The 23,779-nt window shown below is 37.1% G+C and overlaps 1 protein-coding gene across 1 annotated transcript in view; it reads left to right on the top strand.

The window, feature by feature from the left end:
- WDPCP (WD repeat containing planar cell polarity effector) overlaps nucleotides 1-23,779 on the top strand; it is a 147,621-nt gene that overhangs the window by 59,137 nt on the left and 64,705 nt on the right. The window contains exons 10-14 of the mRNA XM_071582045.1: nucleotides 3,171-3,304; nucleotides 7,602-7,793; nucleotides 16,171-16,780; nucleotides 20,814-21,002; nucleotides 23,495-23,618. Of these exons, the coding sequence (XP_071438146.1) occupies nucleotides 3,171-3,304; nucleotides 7,602-7,793; nucleotides 16,171-16,780; nucleotides 20,814-21,002; nucleotides 23,495-23,618 (1,249 nt within the window). The remainder of the gene's footprint in view (nucleotides 1-3,170; nucleotides 3,305-7,601; nucleotides 7,794-16,170; nucleotides 16,781-20,813; nucleotides 21,003-23,494; nucleotides 23,619-23,779) is intronic.

Raw genomic sequence — 23,779 nt, 5'->3', positions numbered from 1 at the left:
CAGGTAGACTAATTATTGCCACTGGGGACTTGCAAGCACAACAAGTAATTGCATGTAATGCCATAGTTACAACCCTCAGGACTGAGAGCACTTTAAGAATAATATTTAACATCAAAGTTTTCAGGCTTGTCAAATGCTGCATAGGTTTCTAAAATTCAGTTTCTTACACTTTGTAGTCACTGTGAACATGCCATTTGAACTTGTCACGTTTATTTTGTTAAGCAGGAAAAAGGAACAGAACCAAACATTAGCCAATTGATTAATTACATGACATAGTCATTATTAAAGTTATTGTTAAAAAAGGCTGGGTAACATTAGTTATTTGAAGATGTTCTGATTTAGTTTCTAAAAATTCAGAATCTCACAATTGTTATTAACTAGTGACTGCTAAAAATAAAGTTTTCATTTAATGCAGAAGAAAACTTTAAAAAATGTGCCTGTTTTGTGTAGCTTTATAATATGATAATATTGAGAAATCAACCAGGTATCTTGGCTTCTGCACAAGTAAGAATATGAAATTTTAGTGTGAGACCTATTACCAGTGTATTATCTTTCAAATTCTTTAACAGTAGACCCACATTACATCCCTCCAGTAAAATTTTGCACTTAATTTGTGTTTGATCTTTAGTGCTGTATTTTCCTCCATGCCCAGGCATCTCTTGCATATTGGCCTTGTTCTTTAAGAAACCTACAATACTGTGTCCCTCTAGTCTTCCTATGTTTTGTAATTTAGTCACGAAAATTAGCATTAATAGAATCTTTATTTATAAGAAAATAATAACCCTAACCTCATTTTTTATCAAATAATTACACAGAGAGCATAGAACACATTTACTCTCTTGACTCCTTTTTTAACATTCTTCACTTAAGTTGCTGGATTCCATCTCTGATTTTTTGCCCTCAGTTTCCAGAGGGAGGATTTCTTGCTTTCAGGTGGCAAAAAGTAGGAGAGCATGGAAGCTAAGTTTATATCCAAATTGAAGTTGTTTGTTGAAATTATTTAAATTATATGTATCATGCCTTACCGTGGCTTAATATGTCATAGAAATATAAATATTTGTCAAAAAAATACTGCTAAATAAAAAGGTTACAACTAAAAAAAATAATAAAGCAACAAATATATTTTCATACATTTAGACCACTGTATTTATGATATAAATAATGTTATGTAATAATTTGTCCTTTTTTTTCCTCTTATTCAGGATTTTCTTAAACCTCTGTGTTTGTTAATACCCAACCCCAAAGGTGAAATAAAACTACCTCTGTTCAGTTAAACCAGCCAATGACTCATTGCAATACAGTTTTTATTTTCATGAACAGCAAAAGAAGATACTTTTATTGCCCACACAAATAGTGTTCAAATGATAAATTTTTATACTGAACTATTCTTATATAAAAACCACAACATAATGTTGTCCAAAAACACCCTGCACATCTTTCCGAATCTGATTTCAATTAGGGTTGTGATTATCAAGCTGGCCATAAGAAATTCTATATTTAGTACAAGAAGCCTGTATAGAAATAATAGTTCTTACTTTAGCAATTGTGTGTATGGAGAAATGGATAAGGATTACAATCCACCAAAATTACTTATGAAATGTTGTCACTCTAATTTGGAGTAGCATGTCCTCTTAACATTTGGAATAAAGGTCAGATTATGTTCACAAGATACAAAATTAATACTGCTTTTATAATCCTCTTGCATCTAATAAGGTCCTCCTGGTTCTTATTATTCACAGACAAAATTTCATCAGCATCTGAGGTGTGCTGTAGCTCATCTTTAATGTAAACTATGTCTGTGAGGGCATCAAAATGTTTTAACTGTGTGCATACATATTGAGGATACCAAACTCAGTGGTTTTCAATTTTCATGTGTGTGCAGGATCCCACTTACAGTTTCTAAGTCACCCTATCAGATGCTTTATCACCTCTTTTTTTCACCAAGAAATCTAGTGTTAACCTTCCATTTCAAAGGCAATTATTTGGCTTTAAACTCTACCCTTTAGCATTTGCATACCACATACTTCAGAGTTGTGCCAGGACATGACTGTTGGAAAATGCAAGTGGTTATAAATCAGACTAAATCAAAGCAAAGCTGAGTAGCCAGTTTTCCATGCTTCTGTGTAAGACTAAACTGTCAATCTACTTAAGGATATGTAAAATTTAGATTTAAGGATCTGGGATATTAGTACCAAATGCTTTTCTTAGTTTGTTTTTCAGGGGTTGCTTCACAGGGTTCTGTTTGGTTTTAAATCCATTTCCACTTTGCGTGATACTGCCTTTTTAACAGAGATTTCTGAGTTTACAGTCTGAACACAGCTTGCTGGCTTTACTTTAAACCAGTTTCTCATCAGTGATTCCTCAGTGATCTGGTACTAGTTATCCTGATGACTCACTTCGTACTCAGACATCTCTTTAAATATGGGTGCTGCTTGAATAACTGGATAACTTGGGAGAAAGTCCTAGATATTATTTTCTAAGTAATTTTCATTTTCAGATTAGTTAATCACTTTTATATTGATCTATTTTGGTCTAGCACCCCCTTATGATAACAACAGAACATGGTGTTTTTCCAGGCTGCAGGGGAGTCTGTTCCATCTTGGTTACTTATATTTTTTGGGTATCCCCATGTGAAGCTGCCAACAAGTCATAACCCCTCTAAAGCATAATCCTGTATGTAACAGCCTCCTTGGTGTCTGCAGCAGCACCAGGAGCTTTACAATGTCAAATACCAGATGCATCTCAAATACTAATTTGCATTTATCACCCTTAGCACAAACTAAGCTGTTAGTGCACTAGGTGCATTTCCAAAATACTGGTGTATGTAGCCATAAGAAAAAAAGAATACTGAAGGCTGAACTGAGATGAAAATTAATGTGGAAGGGCATAAAACATATATTTGGATGTAGTGGCAATTTAATATGAGGTAATTTTTTCAGGTTTATGTAATCAGAGTACTCCCTAAACTTTATTTCTCATTTCCAGGAAGGTCCTACCAGGATGACACATTCATGCCTTTTAGGACATGACAGGGCTTTCAGTGTAGCATTTAAGACACTATCTTGAAAAACATTGCTTCTTGCAGTTGTCTCAGTGGAGTGTTCAGTACTTTTTTGCTATTAGAAACAGGTATTACAGTACTGACAATTTTTATTTGGGTTTTTTTCCAGCTGTTCTTACAGACAATTTCATCATTTTGTCATTTGAGGACCATAACCAGCTCTGCTTTATTCAGTTTACAAGGAAGATGGATTCTCCTGATGTAAATAAAAGACTGGAAAAACTCTCTTGTTTGGACCTGAAGGTATAGCTGTCAATGGGGACTGCAAACACTGCAAGAACTATACATTATGAATCACTGGTACTCACGGATATTGTGTGGCAGCATAAATTGCAAACCTTTACATAACTGACCAAAGCAGCTCAAATTCTGAAAATGACAGTTACTGAAAAGTAAAAAGGAAAATAAGAAATTACATGGCATTCTGAGTTAATGAGTTAAAATACCAAGCCAAGAGAGATGCAAATTTCTACAGTATTTATGTTCAGGCTCAGACACACATTGATTTGAGTGACCCCTGCTTGACAGATTACCTTGTGTCCATTGAGAAGCAGTAACTGACCCTTTGCACATTCTTGGCATCTAACAAGCATGAAGCAAAATCTCTAATGGTAAACCTCAGTGTAAAAGATTTGAGTTAATGTGTTTTACTTCTTGTTTGTTGTTGGGTGAAATCGTACACATGGTCAGTTACTGTGTCTCAGCTGATAGACACAAGCTCCTGAAACTCTGATAATTCAGTCGTCTGTCTGAGCTCCAAGACTATTGTAATTCTTTGCAGAAATCTTAATTTCCCCTCTAGTTACAGCAATGGCATTGTTGGAAGAGTCACTTTTACAATTAAGCCACTGAGTTAGGACTGAAAATACAGAAGCTGAGTTTCTCACCACTGACCAGCTACATATGTGACCTTAGGCAAGTGATTCAGTGCCTCTGTATCTCAATTCACTGGTTACACTGTGAAGATTAAAATACTCCCTTTTTTTCAGCTCGTTATGTCTGGGTGTGTTTGTGCCACAGTCACAGCAGCAGCAGCAGAAAGGTAGCCTAGAGAGAGCTGAGCTGGCTTTAAACTATCCAGTCTGCAGGTCAGTGGAAACCAGCTCATCTCAAGCTGAATTACACTGTCTTGGATGGATTGGGCTGTGCAGACATAGCTCATTTCGACCCTAAGCTCTTTGGCATCAGGGCAGCAGCTGACCTGAGGTGGAAGTGCTCGGTGCTACAGGACTATGAAAAAATAATCAGCCAAGGCAATTAACTTTGAACAGGTGAAGTAGGAAAGGGGCTGCATTCAATTCACTGCAAGAATGAAAAAGGGTCAAACCTTTGCCCAAGAAAGGTAGAAAGATGTTGTGAGAAAAGAGGGAGTTTGTATTTATTTCAGACAGGATAAACGTTAAGGAAAACAATCTTGTGCTAGCAAATATTTTCCCCTTGACAACCCCATAGTAATTTGCTTGCTGTTACAAGGGAGTTTGCATCTGCAAGGCAAGCTTTTTAAGGGTATGTTTAGTTTAAGTTTTGCCATAATGTGTTTTAACTTGCTTGGTAGAAATACTTTCTGCTAGGATTAATATCTAATACATTTTCCAGGCTGTTTCAGTTCAGGGCCTCTTTTCAGCAATGGCTTGTGTTTGCAAGATTGATCCAGCCTCCATGACGTGGATTTGAGACAGTTCACTGTTCACTGGGAACTGAGCTGATACATACTTTACTTTAAAATGATGTGCCTTGTGCCTGGTTAAGGCTGGGCTTTGGAAGTGAGTGTGGTGTGTGGTGTGGTTTTTTTTTTAATAGTGCTAAAGTTTAACGAGAAAGCTGTGGTGAACTGACAACTGCCTTTGTCATTGAAGTGTGAGTGTCACAGCTCCTGATTTAATGTTTAGAAAAAAGAGAAATATCTCCTGCACTCGTTAATAGGGTTGTTAAGTTTTCAGTTCTTGCTGACACAGCTGAGCTTTGCAAAACACCTCCATATTCAACATTAACTTTGTTTTCTCTTGAAATCAGTGGGAATCACCACGGAATACTTCACTGCCAGCCAAAAAAAAAAGGCATTTGCATTTTTTAATTGAATGTTCTTTTGTGTGAGGCTTGCTAGTTAGGCAACTAAATATAATTTTTATTATCTTCAGAATTGCACCAGTGTGAGACTGCAGGAAGTATTATTCACTGCTGCTATAATATTATATCAGCTCTCTGCATTAATTTGGAGTTCTTCATGGCTGATTTTGGTCAAACTTCCAAAAGCTGAAAGATCACAGACACAGTCAGCACTCGTGTCACTCTCAGTAGAAATGCAAGATGGTCTTCAGTTGCAACTGTGCAAACCTGTAACAATAACAAATGTTGGGGAGGTTAGGGAGGAAAAAATATGTTCCTTATAGAGGGTTTTTTTCAAGAGAAATTGAATGAAAAAGATAACTTCCACTGGTATAGAACTGCCACAGGATTAAAATCTGGAGCCAAGAGTCAGAAAATGTGATTGTAGCCTTCATTTCTGCTTCTGACTTCCGGTGTAACCTTGAGAAATGTACACAGTATTTGGGTTTAAGTTCCTGTTTCAAAAATGAGGAAAATGCTTGCAATGATATAATTAAATTTCTGTCATATTATCATTGTAATGATAAGCAACTTCACATGTTCAGTGTCCAGGCTCATGGTGGGCAAAATTGGCAGCAGTGTGGACTCCCAGAATGCTGTCAATAATAAGGAGTCAACCGTGCTTTCCTCCTAACTTGATATTTATCCAAAACCTGGATTTTTTTAACAATGCATACCTAAATTAAAGAATTAATCTCTCTATCCTCTTCCTTTCTAAATTATACCACCTTGAATTTTATTTACAGCTTGAAACAATAAAGGAAGATTTCGTATATGAATGACTACAGTCTTGAAGACCAGCAAAACAGAAAACCAACTATTATAATTTGCCTTTTCTTGGTAGCATGAGGCCAATTTGAGTGACGTGTCTAATGCAAGACCTGAAACTTTGCAAAAGATGTGTGGATGTTATTACATCTGAAATTGTTGTCAACAGTTAATGTTACTATACAGGACTAATTAATAGCTGTGAAAGTATTTGTACTTTTCCAACCCAATCAATGTGTTGTCACCAAATTAAGTATTTGTATATAGTTCTAATCAAGTGGCAGCTACCTGTTAACTCTTGTGTATGTTTTATCTTTACACGTCTTAGTATTTTGACAAGTAAAACACAGGATATTCTGAAAATATTGACTTTTTGCAAGTTTTTCCTGTCTTTGTTTTTAAATCTATTTCAATTTACTGAAGGAGACAGAACAAGGAGTTAAATGTTTACCATGAGAGGACAACATTGGTAATTACTTTGATTTCAGTTCCTTTTGATGTGTATTCAGGGGATGAAGAGGTCAATAATATTATGACCATGCAAATAGAAAAGGGTTCTTTTTGACCATGTAAAAAACAGCAAAGGATTATTAAAGCATTAACCTTGATTTTAATGGCCTTGGTTGAGAGCTGAGATCACAATTTGGATGAGCCTGATTATTTACTAAATACAATACATAAATGCAACGGGTTCTTAACACCCATTGCACTCTGGCATTATCGCATTACTGCCAGCCTTTGTTGCCTTGCAGACAGGAATATGAAAGCAATCTGTCATGTAGTGAGACTGGCTCCAGAAGCATTTCTCTGATAAGAAGACCCCCTGCCCTTTGCTAGTGTCTGGTCCAGTAGGCTTAGCCATGCGCTTAATCCCCAGAAAGTGGTTCGATTATTGCTGACCAGCAATGGCAAGATAGGTTTTTTTTCCCCTAGCTATCAACCTTCCATTAATTCCTTAAGCAGAAATACGGTGCAATCTATATTTCCTTGGCATGTGTCACCCAGATGGTGCACTGCTCATGTTTTCAAATAACCATGCTCCAAATAACAGAGTTTGAATAATAAATTCCACAAATCCTTCCTGAGGAAGAGACACAATTCTCAAGAGCTGCATAAACTTTACGCATGACGCTGTAGCTCATCCACATTATGCAGAAAAGTATATATTCTTTTGCAGAGCGGATGTTTGTGTTTCATTTCCTTAAAATGGGGAGGAAAAAGAAAGATGTATATTTGCCCAAATACTGTAGGATATATTTAATGTTTGATTATGTCTTAAACACTAGTCTTAGCTCTGTGGCCAGCTTTGCAGAACTTGTCATTTAATGTGGCTAAGCTTAAATCCTGTGTGGAGGTCGATGCTGTCAAGCAACCATGACTGTACATTTTGGTATTGATTGGAGTCATTGCAGTAAATTCCTTCTTAACTCATATTCCTTTCCATCCCAATCCCCTCCCCACACACAGATAAAAGTGTGAGCGTGTCTTTTTCTGTCTGAGGAGATATTTTTCACGTTCACAGACAGCCTATATGAAGATATATATATACACAGTACTCTGTGTACATATACATTTCTTTTTCACACATTCAAAGTAAATGCTCCCATTTGCTCCTGCTATGCTGTTTTATCACCTCAAATGTTTCCTGCATTCTTTCTTCCATCAGATTTCTTACACTGATACACTTGGACCAGAAGGTAGAAGGATGAAACGTCACCTGGCAATAAACTGTGTGCAAGATATGGTCATTTGCTGGTGGTCAGCAGCTAGTGATGGAGCATGGCCTTGGTCTCCTATCTCCTGTGAGAGGGACAGAGCCAACCTACTGCTATTAGGTTGTGCACATGGCAAATTGGAGGTAAAGTGCTGAACTCTCTTGTTACGTGGTTTTTTCAGATTTGCTAAAGAAAGAACTATTCAACTTATATGCATATCCAGGTAGGTATAAAGAGCAGATATGATAAAAACATAAGACAGGGAGATCAGCCATTCTAATGTTAAAAACAAAGGTTTGTTATCTAATGAAAAAGCACCTTTTTTAGTATGTTTGCTATTTTCACATCAAAACTGGCAACCTGAGAACTGTAGCAAGGAGTAGCTTTGATGCTGCTAAAACTGAAAATAAAAGTGTCAGAGTTCCACTAATCTGAGTCAGAAATTGTAACTGTTGTATGCATGTCTGATGCAATTATTTTACATTGTCTGCAATGTTAACTGATAGACATTTTACATCCATTTCAGGTATTTTCTTATAAAATTCTATGCCCAGATGGTGTTTGAATTGTTGCTTTGAGTATTGATAAAATCAGGGACTGATTTTTTTAAAAAGAAAGTCAAAAACTCCCCATCTACATGTGGGAATGTTAGATACAAGTTAGGACAAAGCTACAGGCTGACCCTCTACCTGACACCTGCTTAGCTTACCTTTTTAGGCAGATATTTCCATTTCATCTACTTCATTTGTATGAATATTTTAATCCAATTTGTTTTGTTTAGGTAAAACTATAAAAATGGAGCCATCTGGGCATATCTGAGAGAAGTGGAGCCTGAACTTAAAATGTGAAAGCTTTTCTGGACTAACATCTTGTATAGATGCTCCTGAATTTTGAATTTTATGTTCAGTTTATCTTAAGCCACTTCTAATGTGGACTAAAAAGGCACTAACTGTGGGAGAAGAGCACAAACTTGAGGATCAGCTGTGGAATAGCTGTTCTGGATTAGCTATTTCAATTTCCCTGTGGGGAAAAACCCTAAGTAACACTTTAAAATAAGCTACTCTTACAAACAGCATCCTGTTCTCTTTAATTAGGGAAGATGGAAATGTTTTAATGTCTTGGAACTATTACTTTGGTAACTAATATTCATTTCAGTGTGATTCTTTTTTCCCTTGGGATTGTCTACATATTGAAAGCTAAAGAGAAAAGGTAGTTGAGACAGCTCTTCTTTCTTATTTCTGTCATTAGTCACTGTAGAACTGAAGTTTAAATAACCTCCAGCTCTGCCTTTCTTACTTCTTTTCAATTGACCTCTCTCCACTTGCGGTCATCTTTGACTCATTTCTCTCTGCCTGATCTACACCTGCAGTTCTCCATTCCCCCTGCAGCTATGCCAAATCACATAGAAAAATTACTCTGGGAGCTAAAACATGTGGCTGTTCTTTGTAAGCTTTTCCAGCCTAGTCCCTGTGCCAGTTTGATATTATGAAACTTCATCCTTCTCACATTTCAGACCTTAGTTCTTACCATGACCTCTGTATGTCCAGATTCTGACAGTGACATTCCCATGCCTTTTCTTTTCCTTTCCACATCTTCCAAAAAGCTCCCTAATGCCAACATAGCAGTTTGCAATCTATATTTCTGGAGGTCTTTTTAGAGACTCTTTTTTTTTTCCTAAGAAATTCAGAGAAACCACCCTGTCAGTTTAAAACTTTTCAATTTATATGTTATAGGGAGATTTCCAAATCACAGCAATCCTTGTTTTTATCCTTTTCTGGTTTAGGCTCTAGTATAGTCCTAAGCACATCACTGGTGCTTTACACAATAAAGATAATTAATACCTACTGAGGCTTTAGGCCCCATAATGATTTTAATTTGGCCCATAGTGTAATAGAAATATAAGAAAATTCTTTTTAAAAGCAGAACTGCCACATTAGTTCAGTTTCTTTCCCTTTTTTGATTCTTTGCCTGTACTTATCTGTTTTAATTCTGAGATCTTCAGATGAAATTGCTTTTCCTATATTTATCAATAAAATACCAAGCACTATGCCAGGGCTGTGGAAACCTTAGTCATATATGAATTACAAACTGTCTTGCTGGTTGTCAGTTAGGCTGTTCCATGTACTTAAGCTCTTGGATGCTCAGCAAGGGTCAAAACACTGTCTATACGTGTAGCCTGTAAGTGTCACCTAAGGTACTATTTGGTTGAGTTTTTTTCCTGGATTTCTCTAGCATTCCTTATGGGCAGGACTTAAATTCAGAACTGTTACAGAATCACAGACTATTCTGAGTTGGAAGGGACCCACAAGGATCATTGAGTCCAACTCTCAAGTCAATGGCCCACATAGGGGATTGAACCCATGACCTTGGCATTATTACAACCAAGTTTTAACCAACTCCTGCGCATGGATGGGAGAATGTCAACTCAGCAGTTCTAGAAGTAGGATCAGCCCCCAATATGCATTTAAGTGAGGTTCATTTCTCCCCTACAGAGTCTTTTTTCCCAGTAGGTAATTATGGTCAACAATAGAAGAATGACAAGCACAAACTCATTCAGTTTAGAGCATTTACCAAAAAGAAGTGTAGTACTTTTTACTTGAAAATAATAGTTGGGTAAATAGTATAATGTGTATATATATAGTATATTATAATAATAAAATAATAATAGTTGGATAAAACAGCATTATTATCTGGAATTAAGAGAAAAGAAATTGCTGAATATCAAGACCATAAAGAGCTATTTGGCATATTGGGTCTATGAAACCAAGCCCAAGGAAATGAATGGGTGCCACCCATAGCCATCACCTCAGTGATCACCTACAGAAACCACAAAATGACCTGCCAGCTGCTGACACTCCTGTGTTGGGGCAGAGCAAAGGTAAATGGGGCACTTATTTGATACTACTTCCTGCCTGGAAGAATTTTCTGAGTGATGTTGGCTGCCCACCAGGAGAGTGTTCATTAGGAAAAGGACAGGAATAGCTTTGGGATGAGACAACTCAACCCCTCGTCATGATCATCACCTGTAACTCCCCATTCTGTGTTGGGATGATTCATATTGCCCATAGAGTGTTTGGGGTATTGTGTGCTTCAGCAGCTTTTCAGCTTAGTAAAAGAAACACATTTAACATTTTAAATACTCTGTAAATTTGATTTGAATTTTACTATGTGGCTTTATGTTTTAGCATTAACTACCATTAAGGCTAAAGGTAAGCACTATTCCCCTAAAAACAGAAAGAACTTTTTCTTTACAAATCCCAAGTTCTTTTACTTTTTTCTGAGATTAGTGTTTACTGTGTTGAATGCTGTAAGATTTGAAGAATTGTCCCCTGAAAAAATAAAAGTGCTTTTCTCTGTAGCATTCTCTATGCTTCATTGTGCAATGTACATTTAGATACATGCATGTGTGTTGCTGCAGGAGTGTTTGTCTGTTGGACCTTTTTCTGCTTTCCTGCGTGCATTGGTTTCTTCCAGTAAACTCATCCATTCTCTAATTTATTTTCTAATTATTTGGCGTTCGTTTGTTTTGTGTTCTTTTTCTATGTTGAACTACCAATGATCAAGGTGTTATTTGAATTGTCTCCCTCTGGAGACAACACTGGTGTTTTGATTTCAGAACCAGATGAGGAATCTTCCAGAAATTATTTCAAACAATTTGCTATGAATAAATAGAATCTGATGTGAAATCATCTTTGGATTAAATGCTTTGAGAGAAAGTCATGTTAAAATCAACATGAACTTTATTCTATAAACACAAATGAACAGGTGGTGCTGATGCCCAGGCTCAGTTACTGTAGTACTTTCCATTTGTCTTCACCATGTTTATTTTCACTCCATTTAGTGCTACTGTGAAGGACTGAAATTATCCTTCAATCCTGTGGGAAAAGTAGTTTCTCTGAGGGAAAATATTATTTTTCTTTCTCTCAAGTGATAATATTTAATAGTTATTGCTCCCACATTGCACCTAAATTTGTGTAATAGGCACAGCAGATCTTTTGTGGGTGACCTGTCCTACAGTTACTATAGTGCTCAGGAAAGTGTCTACTGTATGTGAGTGAGTGGCTGAGACACCTCCCACACACTTACAGCAAAGAATGTAAAATTCTCAAGGTCACCTTGGGTTAAAGTTCAATGAATAATATGGGATAAAGATGATGATGATGATGATGATAAATTTTGAAAGAAAATAAGAATAAATGTTGACTGGAGATCTAAATAATAAGGTTGCATGTAGGACTGTAGATACAGTGCAGCCAAAGAAGTAAGCTAGAGTAGGAGGCTTTCATTTTTATTTTAGAAATGTTTTAAAACAGAGTGGGTTTTTTCCTTTCATCTTCCCAGTGTTGTATTTAAAACTATTTTACTCTGGTGTGCACCACGCTTCGCACTTTACATTTCTAATTAAAATGTTTGTTGTTATTTGGCACCTCACTGTGTGAAATTAAATAAGCACTTTTTTTAACTTCCATGAAATAAATCAAACATGTTTTTTCTCATCTGAAAGACACACAATTCAGTCACAGCAAGCTTATTTCTCTGTTTCTTTTGTTTTCTTTTTTCATCTGTCTGGTAAGCCAATTTTCTGCTTAAGAACTACTGGTTAAAACTCCGTCTTGTTTTGATATGTGGACTTCATCCTTTCCCAGTATGCTATGCAAAATACTTCAATTTTAAGTGTTCAAAGATTTTCACTGAGAAAAATGATACTGCCCACACAAGCTAGTGCTATTATTTCTTTCAAACATAAAATGAAAGAAAGTATTTTAACTAGCATAGTTTGGGCCCCTTATTTATAATGATTAAGAGATTCCTTTACTTGAAATCTTATGATTCCCTGCTCTATGATTTGAGAACTTGGCATGTGTAGCATCCCTCATCCTGCTGATAAGCTGATGCAGAGCCCAGGCCAGTGGGAAAACAGCATAAATGTGCAGTAGTGGTGGCATGACTGCCACATGAATAAGGGAAATGTGTATAAATGATGTGGAAAATATTTAAATGCATGTACTGAATTTTTGTAGCATTCATGTCATAGAAATAAAAGAGACTTAAATTTTTTAAAATTTTTAATGCATTTATTTTGCAGAAAGGAATTGGCTTTACTTCATGCAAAGTACTTCCAGAAATCTTTCCTGGAAACCCAAGGCTAAGTGCTTAGCCCAATATTTATGGAAAGTACTTAACTTTGAAAGAATTACACGCCCTGCTTTTTGATATTACAGCTCTGTCTTTTCAGATCCACTGCCATGTCCCCTCCTCCACAAATCTGATAGTTGTCCTACCCATTTCTGAGGAAACTCCTCTGGCTTTTGCTTTTCCATTCCCTAAGCAAATGTTTTGTTAACTCTTTTAATGTAACCCTTTCCAGAGAACTGCTGCTTACCAGGAAGGAATCCCAGCAGATTCCTAAAGCCCTATGTGCACTCCTTTTACTGGCATGTGGCTACTTACCAGACAGAACAGTTGGCAGAATACCATCTTCTTGAGGGAAAAAAAGTTTTGATTATTAGACTTCTTATCTTTCAAAGCATTATCTTAGCCTTATTAACATGTTTCTGTAGTTGTGTGTCTCTCTGATTTACTTTCCTGGTTAGCAGCATGAAGAATGAATAGTAAAAGTAATTTCTGAGAGAAACTCAAATTTTCCTTCTCAGATGAAAGAGAATATCCACTTTTCCCCCCTTCAGAATGCCAAATGCCAGTAACATTCAGCAAAACTGGAAGCCAGAACAAAGAGGTCTCTCGGCTTGGTGCTCTTCCTGCAAGAGGCACATGAAGCCACTGATGCATAAGAAGCAGCTTATCTGTTCCAATCTGCAGAGAAACGTTTCTCTTGTTTTCAGCCAAAGTATGAACAGTAGTGGCTAGAAAAGTTTCCTTCAAGCCTTATGTGTTTAAACATTATGCTGAAATTTATGTTACAAAAGGCAGCAAATAGTCTTTTTCTCCTTGCAGGAACTTTTTCCTAGTTTAGAATTGGGTATTTTACAGCAACCAGTCCTACCCTAGACTTTATTTCAAGGATTTGCTCTCAAAATTATATGAAGCTAGGAGGCTTCTCATCTCAAATCTCATTAGCTTAGCCTTCCAAAATACAAGATGTTACTTTCTATTAAATTCAAAGTAGTGGTCCTCATTTTGTCCTACTTTTGTAAGGCAGAACAAAATCATGAATTGGGTGCAGTTTACTTGCTCCCTCTCAAAGAATCATATGGCAATATTTATTTTTCTGTGACTTATTTCCCTCACTGTTTTCCACTAGTCACTCCTATGGAGTTGTGAAATTCATGTTTCACATGTTTTCTTCTTTATTGTCTTAACCTTCAAGGCCAGGGTCTCTTCAGAATTTAATAGTGCTTTCAGCCTTTCCTCTCTCACAGGCCTGATTGTTGTGTGGATCTTCATGACTTTCTTGTAGCTTGTGAGGAGATGTCCAGAGAAAAACACTGGTTTGAGGTAAAAATATGTAGCTAAATAATGCAGTGCATTGAAACCTGCCACAGGAAGATGGAAATTTGAGTCCCAGAGGGCCTCAAGGCTCATTTCACTGAAGTTATGGAAGCTTTGAAGACTTGCTTGGGCAAGATTTCTGTTTCACACATTTGAAAGGGAACTACCTGGGTCTCCATACATACTCTTAGGGTAAACTGCAGAACAAACAATACCACTTTAGTTCGTCTTTATTTGGGGTTAGAGAACACTGTGGTCACAGTAATCCTTTGTCCACAATAACCTCTTTTAGGAGTTCCCTTGCTATGCAATTTAACACCCTAATAAACACACTTCAGCAGCTCTAACATCTGCACAGTGGCCACTGCAACATTTTGTGGGCATAAAATGCCTAATTACAGAGGCTAACTCATTGGTGAGGGAATGATTGAGATGAGAAAATGTTTTTCAGACTATATAAATAACGTAATCTTTTATTTCCTCTTTGATATATAATTTTGTTGGTCACTACTCTCTTGAGATTGGTCGATGAGATTTTCACAGGTTGGATTTATTGCCTTCTGTATTCGATGTTTTTGCATTAAGTGGTTCTTTGCATGTCCCTACCTACTCATCTTAAAGCAGCAAAGACTTTTGTATTTACTGTCAACTGGTTTCCAGCCAGAGAACTGAAATAATCCTTTTTTTCTTTCTTTTGAATGAGAAACCCTTTTGCTGACAAAATATGTAAAGTGTCAGAATAAAACATCCTAATCAGTCCGATCAACATCCCAAATAGCTTGTTTATAAACTTATCAGTTACCTCTGAAGTAATGGGTGGTATACCAAAAGAATCTGAATTTCTTTCTCTCTTTTGCGGGATGAAAGGCTAAATTATGTGTTCACTTGCTCTTGTGATCTGTGAAAAACAAATTTAAATTACTCTAACATGTGTGCACTTCTGTTTTCAACATGAAATTTCCTTCCTTTTAATCACATATTTTACCCCTCTCTGTGTAAAAGATGCTTTCATACCACCTGAGCTTGAGGGGCTTCCAAAAGTCGTGGCAGGTCAGCAGCTTTAATTTGCAGTGTGAAGATTGCTGTGGGTGTACCTGAGGGCGGAGTTCAGCCCAGGTTGACATTTTCCTTTCACTCTTTATTTCTGCATGAGCAAACACCAGCAACTTTCTGACTGACTTCCACTACCCTCATTCTTCTAGAGACATGGGGTTTTTCTCTCTTTCAGAGAAACAGCTTTTCAGAAGCTCATTTGTGACTTTCTTATAGCTGTTTTTTCTCACATGGTTTCCCTGCCTCTAATCCTGTACAACACCTCTTGCTCAAACCCAAATATATTAGGACACAAATCTTCACTGTCTCCATTGTTGCCTCTACCACTTTATGGTACTTCCCATGTTTCCACACTACAGGTTCTTGCTCTTTGCCAGCTGCTGTCTTTTTATCACATTCTGCCTTTTTGTTCTTCTTCCAGTTCACTCAACTTTCAAGTCCCCCCTTTCCTGCTACCACAAATTCATCTATTCTGCATCTAAAGCTACATGGCACCAAAAAAACATCTACCACCTACTCATTTGGCAATATGTAGTAGATGTTGTTTAAACATGCTGTTGTTTCTACTACTACAGTGTAATATTTTCTGTTACCATGGCCCAGAGCGAATGAATCCTCTACACCTGAAGCTCAGAGTAATCTATTACAGATTTTTCCAGGAATTTTGGAGTTTCTCCCCCTCTCCACTTGTGAATAGTCAGTTCTTTTATATCAGCTAGCTGCTCATTTCTCTTACCAACACCGCTAGGACCATCCCCTCTTTTATATTCTGTTCTGCTAACCTGTTATATAGCTCTGAACAAATAAATGTGACTCAAACTATATTGCAGGGTGGGGGGGGGGGTTTAATCAAATAAATTATCCCTGAAAAGTTAAACCAGCAGATTTTAAAGAATGCATATTTGTTTTAGTTTGCTGACCCACAAGATAGCATATTTGCAGCAGTCTGTTTTTAAATAATCAAAGTAAGAATGAATTGCTACAAATGACAAGCAACACCCCCTGGATTTTTTTCAGGTTCTGAGCTGTGTCCGTACAGAGTGGGACCCCCTCCATGCCAGCTTCAGCTCTCAGCAGCCTTACCAGGTGCTCACAGTGGAGCACTCGGTGTCAGCAGCCAAAGAGCCCATGGCCGACAGCTGCGTCTACAAGTGCCTCAGGAGCAAAATCCAGTGTGCAGCCGTCACCAGGATACCCCTGCCATCCAAGGCCATCAGCTGTTGCAGGGATGTCACAGAAGACAAACTAGTTCTGGGCTGTGAAGACTCCTCAGTAATTCTGTATGAAGCCTACAACCAAGTGACTCTGTTAGCCCAGGCAGAGCTGCTCCCTGCTGTGATAACCTACCACCCTTCTGGGGCCGTATTCATAGTCGGCAGCTCTCAGGGGGAGCTGCAACTCTTTGACACGGCACTGTCCCCAGTTAAAATTCAGCTCTTGGCACAAGACTATTCACCCGAGGCAACTCTGCAGTTCAGTAAACACTTTGAGGTGCCTACCAGCCTCACCCAGATCCAGTGGGCTGCTCCTCCAGCTGCCTTTGCCAGCCCTGACAGCACGGACATTCACGATCTTTTGCTGGTCAGGTTTGACAAAGGACCCTTGGGAGTACTTCACTTTAAACTTGGTAAGTTATTAGCACCTATGGTGACCCTTGAGCTCTCAAGGAAACATCTGTATCCTAGGAGGTTTTTGTGGTTTGAAACACCTCGATTTTAGATATATGGAAACATACCCTTAAAAGTAAATTGTTCCAATGGTATCTGAAGATATGAACCAAGGAGTTCTTTATGTTTCACAGTGACTTAATACCTTTTCATACGGAGTCAGACAAAATAGGACCCCAATCTGTTGTCAGATCAGGGTCCCATCGTGTTCCCCACTACTCCTATAAAGCATAACACTTTATCATATGGAAAATTCTTTTAATCTGTAGTATATAATTTTAGGAATCATATTCATTCTGTACTAATAGCCCAAATAAGCTAAAATAAGCTATATTTAATAATAGAATAGTAATGCTGTTTTCTTTGCCAAGTAATTTTTTTGCGTGTATGATGCATATTTGTCCCAGTATTCTGTTCTTCCTGGCTTCACTACATGAAACACCTTTTATTTCCTTTAAGACTTATCTCAGAAGAAGGAAGTTTTTCATAACCTTCAGAGAAGTTTGGTCTCTCATTTAATTTTCAAGGAGTTGTGAATAAAAGAAATAATAATACTAATTTTAGAATTTTAGATATAAGGAGACTCTAAAAGAGTAAACCCACAACTATCCTCCTTTTACAGTCAGAATAACAAAGGGCAGTAAAGGAAAGCTAAAGGTCTTTCCAAGACATACACCATGAGTCAGTGGCTGAACTAAGAATAAAACCCCTGCAGTGGCTCATCAGTGAGAACTGTATTCATTTCATTCAAGTCAGGCAAGTTACAGTGGTGCAAATCCACTGTGAGGGCTAAAAAAACAATCATGCTTAAACCCTCTGATTCCCAAGCCAATGTTTCAGCAGGGCAGACAGCCATCCTGGAAAATTTCAGCATTTTGCCCATTGTCTGTCCAAGAACAAGATTGCCTCTCTAAATCTTCATGGGAGTTTTAAATGATGATGTTGTATAAAGCTATTGAAACTAGGAAGAGGCTTTTTTTAAAAAAGCAAAACACAGCACAACCAAAAACAAACCCAAAAAACCACCAAAACAGTGACCTAGCTGACAGTAAGATTTGAAAACCTACTATATTTCTTTGTTTAATTAGAGACACACATGTTCTTTTGTAGGGGATAACCTGACTAAAAATACCACAGACCTGAAAATTTGAAAGACCAAATTAGAAAAAAGTTAACCAAGCATGTCACTGCAAAAAGGTAAATTAATAGAATAGGATGTTTGCAACAAAAAAATGTTGGATTGACTTATAAATTGTGTAGTTTTAAAAGACCTGATCCGGATTATTGCTGCTATCCAGGAAAACTATTAAAAACCTGTTTGCAAGTTATCATTTATTTTGAGATAATTAGCTGCATTAAGGTCAATGACAGGTTTAATAGTTGCAGAGTACCCCAGAACACTAATTATAACAGCTATTTGATGTTTTTGTGCATGTTGGCCATTTAGAAAAAACAAACGCTCCAGATTATCTCTGTCCTGATTCGGGCCGGGATGGAGCTGAGCAGGAGGCACTCTACCCACCTCTACCTTGCTTTTCTTCAGTCGTCCCTTGTGAGGTTTTCTCACAACAGCTTTCCAGAAAGCACAGCTTTCCCCTTGCTATCCTTAGCACATTTATGTTCTTACCAAGGCAAGCAGGCTCTCAGTACAGGGATTTAGAGGCCTTTCCTGCTAATTGCCAGCTTGTAAACTTAATTGGACTGTCTCCCTGGGCACCATTCCTAAATCAATTAGGCAGTGAGTTGGCTGTCACCTCTTTCTCCCAAGCAGGTTGCCTGGAACTGCACCACCCCGGAGAAGTCAAGCATCCAAATGGGAAGATGTTGACCTCTACAGCTGAAAGTTATCACATTTTAAAATTCATTCTGTATAATTACTGTAAAATCTCTTCTAGGAAAAAGGCAAAGCTCTCTCCCTCCTTCCCTCTCTCCCTCTTTGTAGTCCACTGTGCAAAAATAGCTGTTCTCTATTTCACCCTGGTTTTCAGCTTTACACCCCTTGGACTCAGTTTGCCACACTACCAAGGTAATGCTCTGTTGATTAGTGAGCCCTTCTTCACAGCCTCAGCAGTTTTGAAGTCTCTGCTATTTAAGAAATAATGCAAATATACAGAAAATTTAGTGGTCCATGACAGCAAGACCCAGACAGGCTTCAGAACCGAAATAAAATCCATAATTAACACGTGGCTTGGAATAGTTTCCCATAGAAGTCAAGAAACTATGTCAGTGAGAATAAGCAAATATGTTTTTAACTTCCACCTATGTTATGATTTTGTACAAGTTCTCTGAATTCTCCATGGTGCTGTCTATCCAGATTTATTTCAGGAAAAGGTTCATATTAAATACACCCTCAAACATTAATGGCAAATATTTTTGGTGTCTAGTGCCAAACTCTTTGCCAAAAGCATTGTAGATTCTTGTCACTGATGCCAGCCCAGATCTTGGATTATGCCAAACATGGTAGTTGTGCCAGTGGATCAGCATTGCTGGCCTCAAAAGGATTTTAAATATAATACTATATTTAAATAACATGAAAAAAGTATTTTCACCTTCACTTGGTTATTAATGTGAAGACTGCCCAGCTTCTATAGTACTTTAAAAACACAAAACATTTAGGAAGAATAAAGTTCCATAACTATTAAATATTAAAAGTTTAAATGTAGCTATTACACATTGTAATGTCCACAGGCTTTAATACATGCAAAGAAAAAGAGAAATACAATAGAAAAACATGTCTGCAATAGAAAAACATGTCTTTTCTTTAGTGATGCTAAAAAAATTCAGTATTTCTCTGTTATAAAATATAAATACATAAGCTTTTTTTCCTCCAAAGCATCAGATCTGTATATAAAAGTTTGCAGCACATTACTTCTCCTCAAACTATAGACAAATGTTTTCCTCCACTTTTTTTTTCTCAATTCTTATTTCACATGACTAACATTTGTGAAAGTTTTGTGAAGTACATTTTATATGTATCACATCTGGTTTTCTGTTATCAGATTTTGTTTTCCTCAGCCAGTTCTGTGGATTTAATATCAATCTTGAAATTCAACTTGTTCCCTTTCTCATCAGAACTTTTTCCTTAAAATTAGTTTCAACAAACTGCATCAGACTATAAATTGAGAAAATAAAAAAACCACATATTTTTATTTAAAGAGAGAGAAACAGTAAATTTATTCTGATCTCTTTGTGGGAGTACTGATAAAGAATACTCTGAGTGACCCAAAGTGGGCAAAACGGGCTAAAATGCCATGTGTCACATGATGATTTGGCCAGTCAGAGACAATAAATGGCATTACTTTCTGCAGCTTTTCAGTCACCTTTTCTGTTCAGAAGCTGAGATCTACAAGTCAATACACATTCTTATGGCAAACTAGTTCTTGGTTTCATGTGCAGCTGTAACTCAGAATTCCCTAGATGGTGGTAACTTTCAGGATATCCCCTCACAGGAAAAATGCTTCACTTAGAGAATATTGCCAAGCGAGAAGCGGTTCCAGGGCTGTTGCAGTATGGAGAGTAATTGAGTAACAGTGGCTCTGAACCTGGAGCTGCTGTACACTTGTATACTTGGGCACATTTGTGTGACACAAAGGCTGAGTTCTGGTGTTGTCCAGCAGTATTTCCCTACAGGAAGGAGGTGCTATGAAAGTGAATCTATTACCTATCACACAACAGTAATAAACTGTGAGTAAACTACTTCTATGATGTCTGAAACAAACTTCATTATGTGATGTTACTGGTGAGTTTTGGCTACATTCACTCAGCTTCCACATGTGAAGTTCACTGATGATTTTTCTCTGCTGTCCAAAACACAGTCAGTCTAAATATGTCAAGATATTAAGGAAATACCTCACATAATTTAATACTGAAACCCATCAACTTAATTTTAAACGATGGCAATTAACTGTGCTGAAAAGTAGTCAGCTACTGTTTTATATACTCTGTATCAAAGTATAAAGCCATTGTCTTTGGTTTTAATATTTCCTGTTAAAGGTGTGATCACAAGAGGACAACTGGGCCTTGTGGAAATCATCCACCAGTACATTCAATATGATGAGATACATCAGGCAATTAATGTTCTGAATACCATGAACTGGAACATGATGGGTCATCAGTGCTATATCTGCTTGAGTGCCATTTGCAATCACCTTCTTAAACAAAAGCTTACACCAGACAGAGAAGGTAAGAGGCTGTTTATATTTCTAATGTATTTTTGTGGTGTCTTTGTAATTCATATGTGGATTATGACAATGTTTTTATTGACTGTATGAAGAAGACAACAGCAAGAATCCAGACAGCCAGATTATGGTAGTTCATAATCACATATCATATGCAGACAGGCCATTTCAATAAAATCTGGACTAATATATTGACTACATTTTAATTTGTATCAGTAGTGACACTAAAATAATGCATATTTTAGTATTATATGCTATAGGTTTTACTTTATATTTAGCATTAGCATATATGTGCTGTAACTTCATTGCATTGTATAAATGCACACACAAATATGTTACACACAAATAATACAGGATTGAAGTGTTTGTTTATATTCATGCTGACACAGAACCAACTTAAGGAGGGATGTTTTCCTGCAACAGGGACAAGAGATTTTAGTATGTTTTTTAAGGTGCTTCTGAAGGGTCATTCTTTCATTACAAGATACAATGGTTTTGAATACACTATCCTCTGCTGCCTCCTTTAGGATTAAAGCACTTGTCTTCACTGTAATCTGGCCCCCTGCAGTAGTAGCTGGGGTCCCTCACATGAAATTATGAATTTTAGGTTTAGCCCCATCTCTGCCACAGCCTGGTGTGATGCCTTCCTCTTGATTTGCTGCCTGTCTTGGAACTCAATAGACTTCAAGATTTGAAGTGCCTTGATTTAGTGAAGGTGTTATCCTCCAGTCTAGCAGGCAGACAGCTGGACACCAGGCATCTTTTGTGGCAAGAAAGAATACTTAGGATTCTGGTGTGTTTGATGATAGAAAAACTCCAAGGTGTCCTACATTGCTGCCAAGCCATCGGCTATCTCATTTTGTGGGATCTGATTAAAAAAAGCTCTGCATTGCAAACATAACATATTGATTCTAAATAAAACATGCTTTGAAAAGGACCTGTGAAAAGGGCTGAGTATGAAACTCTTCTAAAAATATGCACATTATAAACAGATGTCTGTGTGTTTCCCCCCATGCAGCTCCCTAACACTGTTTACAGCAGAAGGAATTTTATTCCATCCGGGAGTTATTCTATCTGAATCTAACAAATTTGGCATGGTAATTTGTTTTCTTTTTTATTAGCAAAACCCAGTGGGGCCTTTTATTTATAGTGATGGGGCAGTTATCTCTGAGATCTTTATCCTGCCTTCAACATCAAGCTGGGCTATCTAATGAATCTATAACTGTGGCAGTAGTTACTCATATTCCATGTTGGTTGAAATGTTTCAGAAGTACAAAACATGCTGTCAAGAAAACAGCAATGGCAAGAGAGTATGGCTTGTTTTTCTATTTTAATCTAAATTGACTGCTGCTTTGAAAGAAAATACCTTTAAAGTTCAACTTATCTTACTATCTAGATTTAAGATAACACAAAACTAATTTATTAACAGTTTGCCTGTGTTACTAACACTACTATTAGCACATTTAGTGCTATTGAGCCTAATAAAACAAAATGTAACTATGCTTCGAAGTAAAGAACCATTATCACTAAATACAGAAATGCTTAGTTCAAACAAACATTAATAACAGCAAATCAATGAGATTCTGTCAGCCTAATGAGACAAGAGGTTATATTTTGCTTTTAAAGCAATATAAATATATAGTAAATTCTTTTCTGCCTACAAGGTCTTGTACTATGTTGTTGTCTCAAACAAAAGTCACATAGGATAACTGTTATTGATCATCAAATTTCCTTTCAGCTAAGCTTGTGGGACACGAAAGTATGTTGTGTATTTACTTGTATTATTTATGATTTTATATTAAAAACATGTAGAAAAATGCCTAAGAGCTTGAGCTGTGGAGTATATTAGTCAGAAAATGTTTAAAGCAGAGAGAACTTGTATGACAAAAGGAGTTTATTTTTATTTAAAGCAGAGAGAACTTGTGTGACAAAGGGGTTTATTTTATTGATTACAACGGAGGTTACCACTATATGCTATCAATCCTTTAGGGTTTCTAGACCCTTTTATTTCAAATTTTTAAACAACTGTGGGCTGAAGGAGGTTCCTTAGGCCTCAAGGCCATCATGAAGAGGGTTCTGTTACCTGCTGACCTAACACAATAATCCCTGAAAAAACGAATTCCCTCATTGTTTGCCTAAAAGGACAAAGACAATTTGAGCTAATTGAGAGTTCATCTCTACTGGTCTTGTTCAAACAGTGTTACTCTTATGAGTCACTTTTAGTTGCAGGCTGCTGATGAGAACTTGATGTGTTACAGATTTTATTATCCTTTTGATAGCTTCTATTGCTCAAAGTCATTGTCAGCTCTGCCTCAAAGTGAAAGTTTATATGCACATTTGTGTTTGTACAATCTGTCATATTTTAATTTCATCTGTCCTACAATGACATCGCATTTCATCAGTATTTGAGGGGTTTGAGTGACTGCAAACATGAGCAACCTGTTGTAATTGAAACTGATTCACTTGTTTCATTGCTGCTGTGTTTGAACTCCACAGCACAGCTTGAGGCAAGCCTTGGAACCTTTTATGCTCCAACAAGACCCCTCTTGGATACAACTGTGCTGGAGTACAGGGACCCGATCAGCAGATATGCAAGAAGGTTCTTCCACCACCTGCTCAGGTGAATGACAGTTTCAACATCTATCAGCTTAAAATGAATTGCATATTTCAATAACTACCTACTTTAATGTGGTTAACATTTTCCAAGAGGACCACCCCTGAAAAAAATGCATTCGCTGTTAGTGTTTGTTTAACTTGCACTTCGTTCCTTTCAAATAGAGT

The sequence above is a fragment of the Pithys albifrons genome, chromosome 2 (genome assembly GCF_047495875.1).
Source record: "Pithys albifrons albifrons isolate INPA30051 chromosome 2, PitAlb_v1, whole genome shotgun sequence".
Taxonomy (NCBI): domain Eukaryota; kingdom Metazoa; phylum Chordata; class Aves; order Passeriformes; family Thamnophilidae; genus Pithys; species Pithys albifrons.
This window is presented reverse-complemented; position numbering and strand designations above follow the sequence as displayed.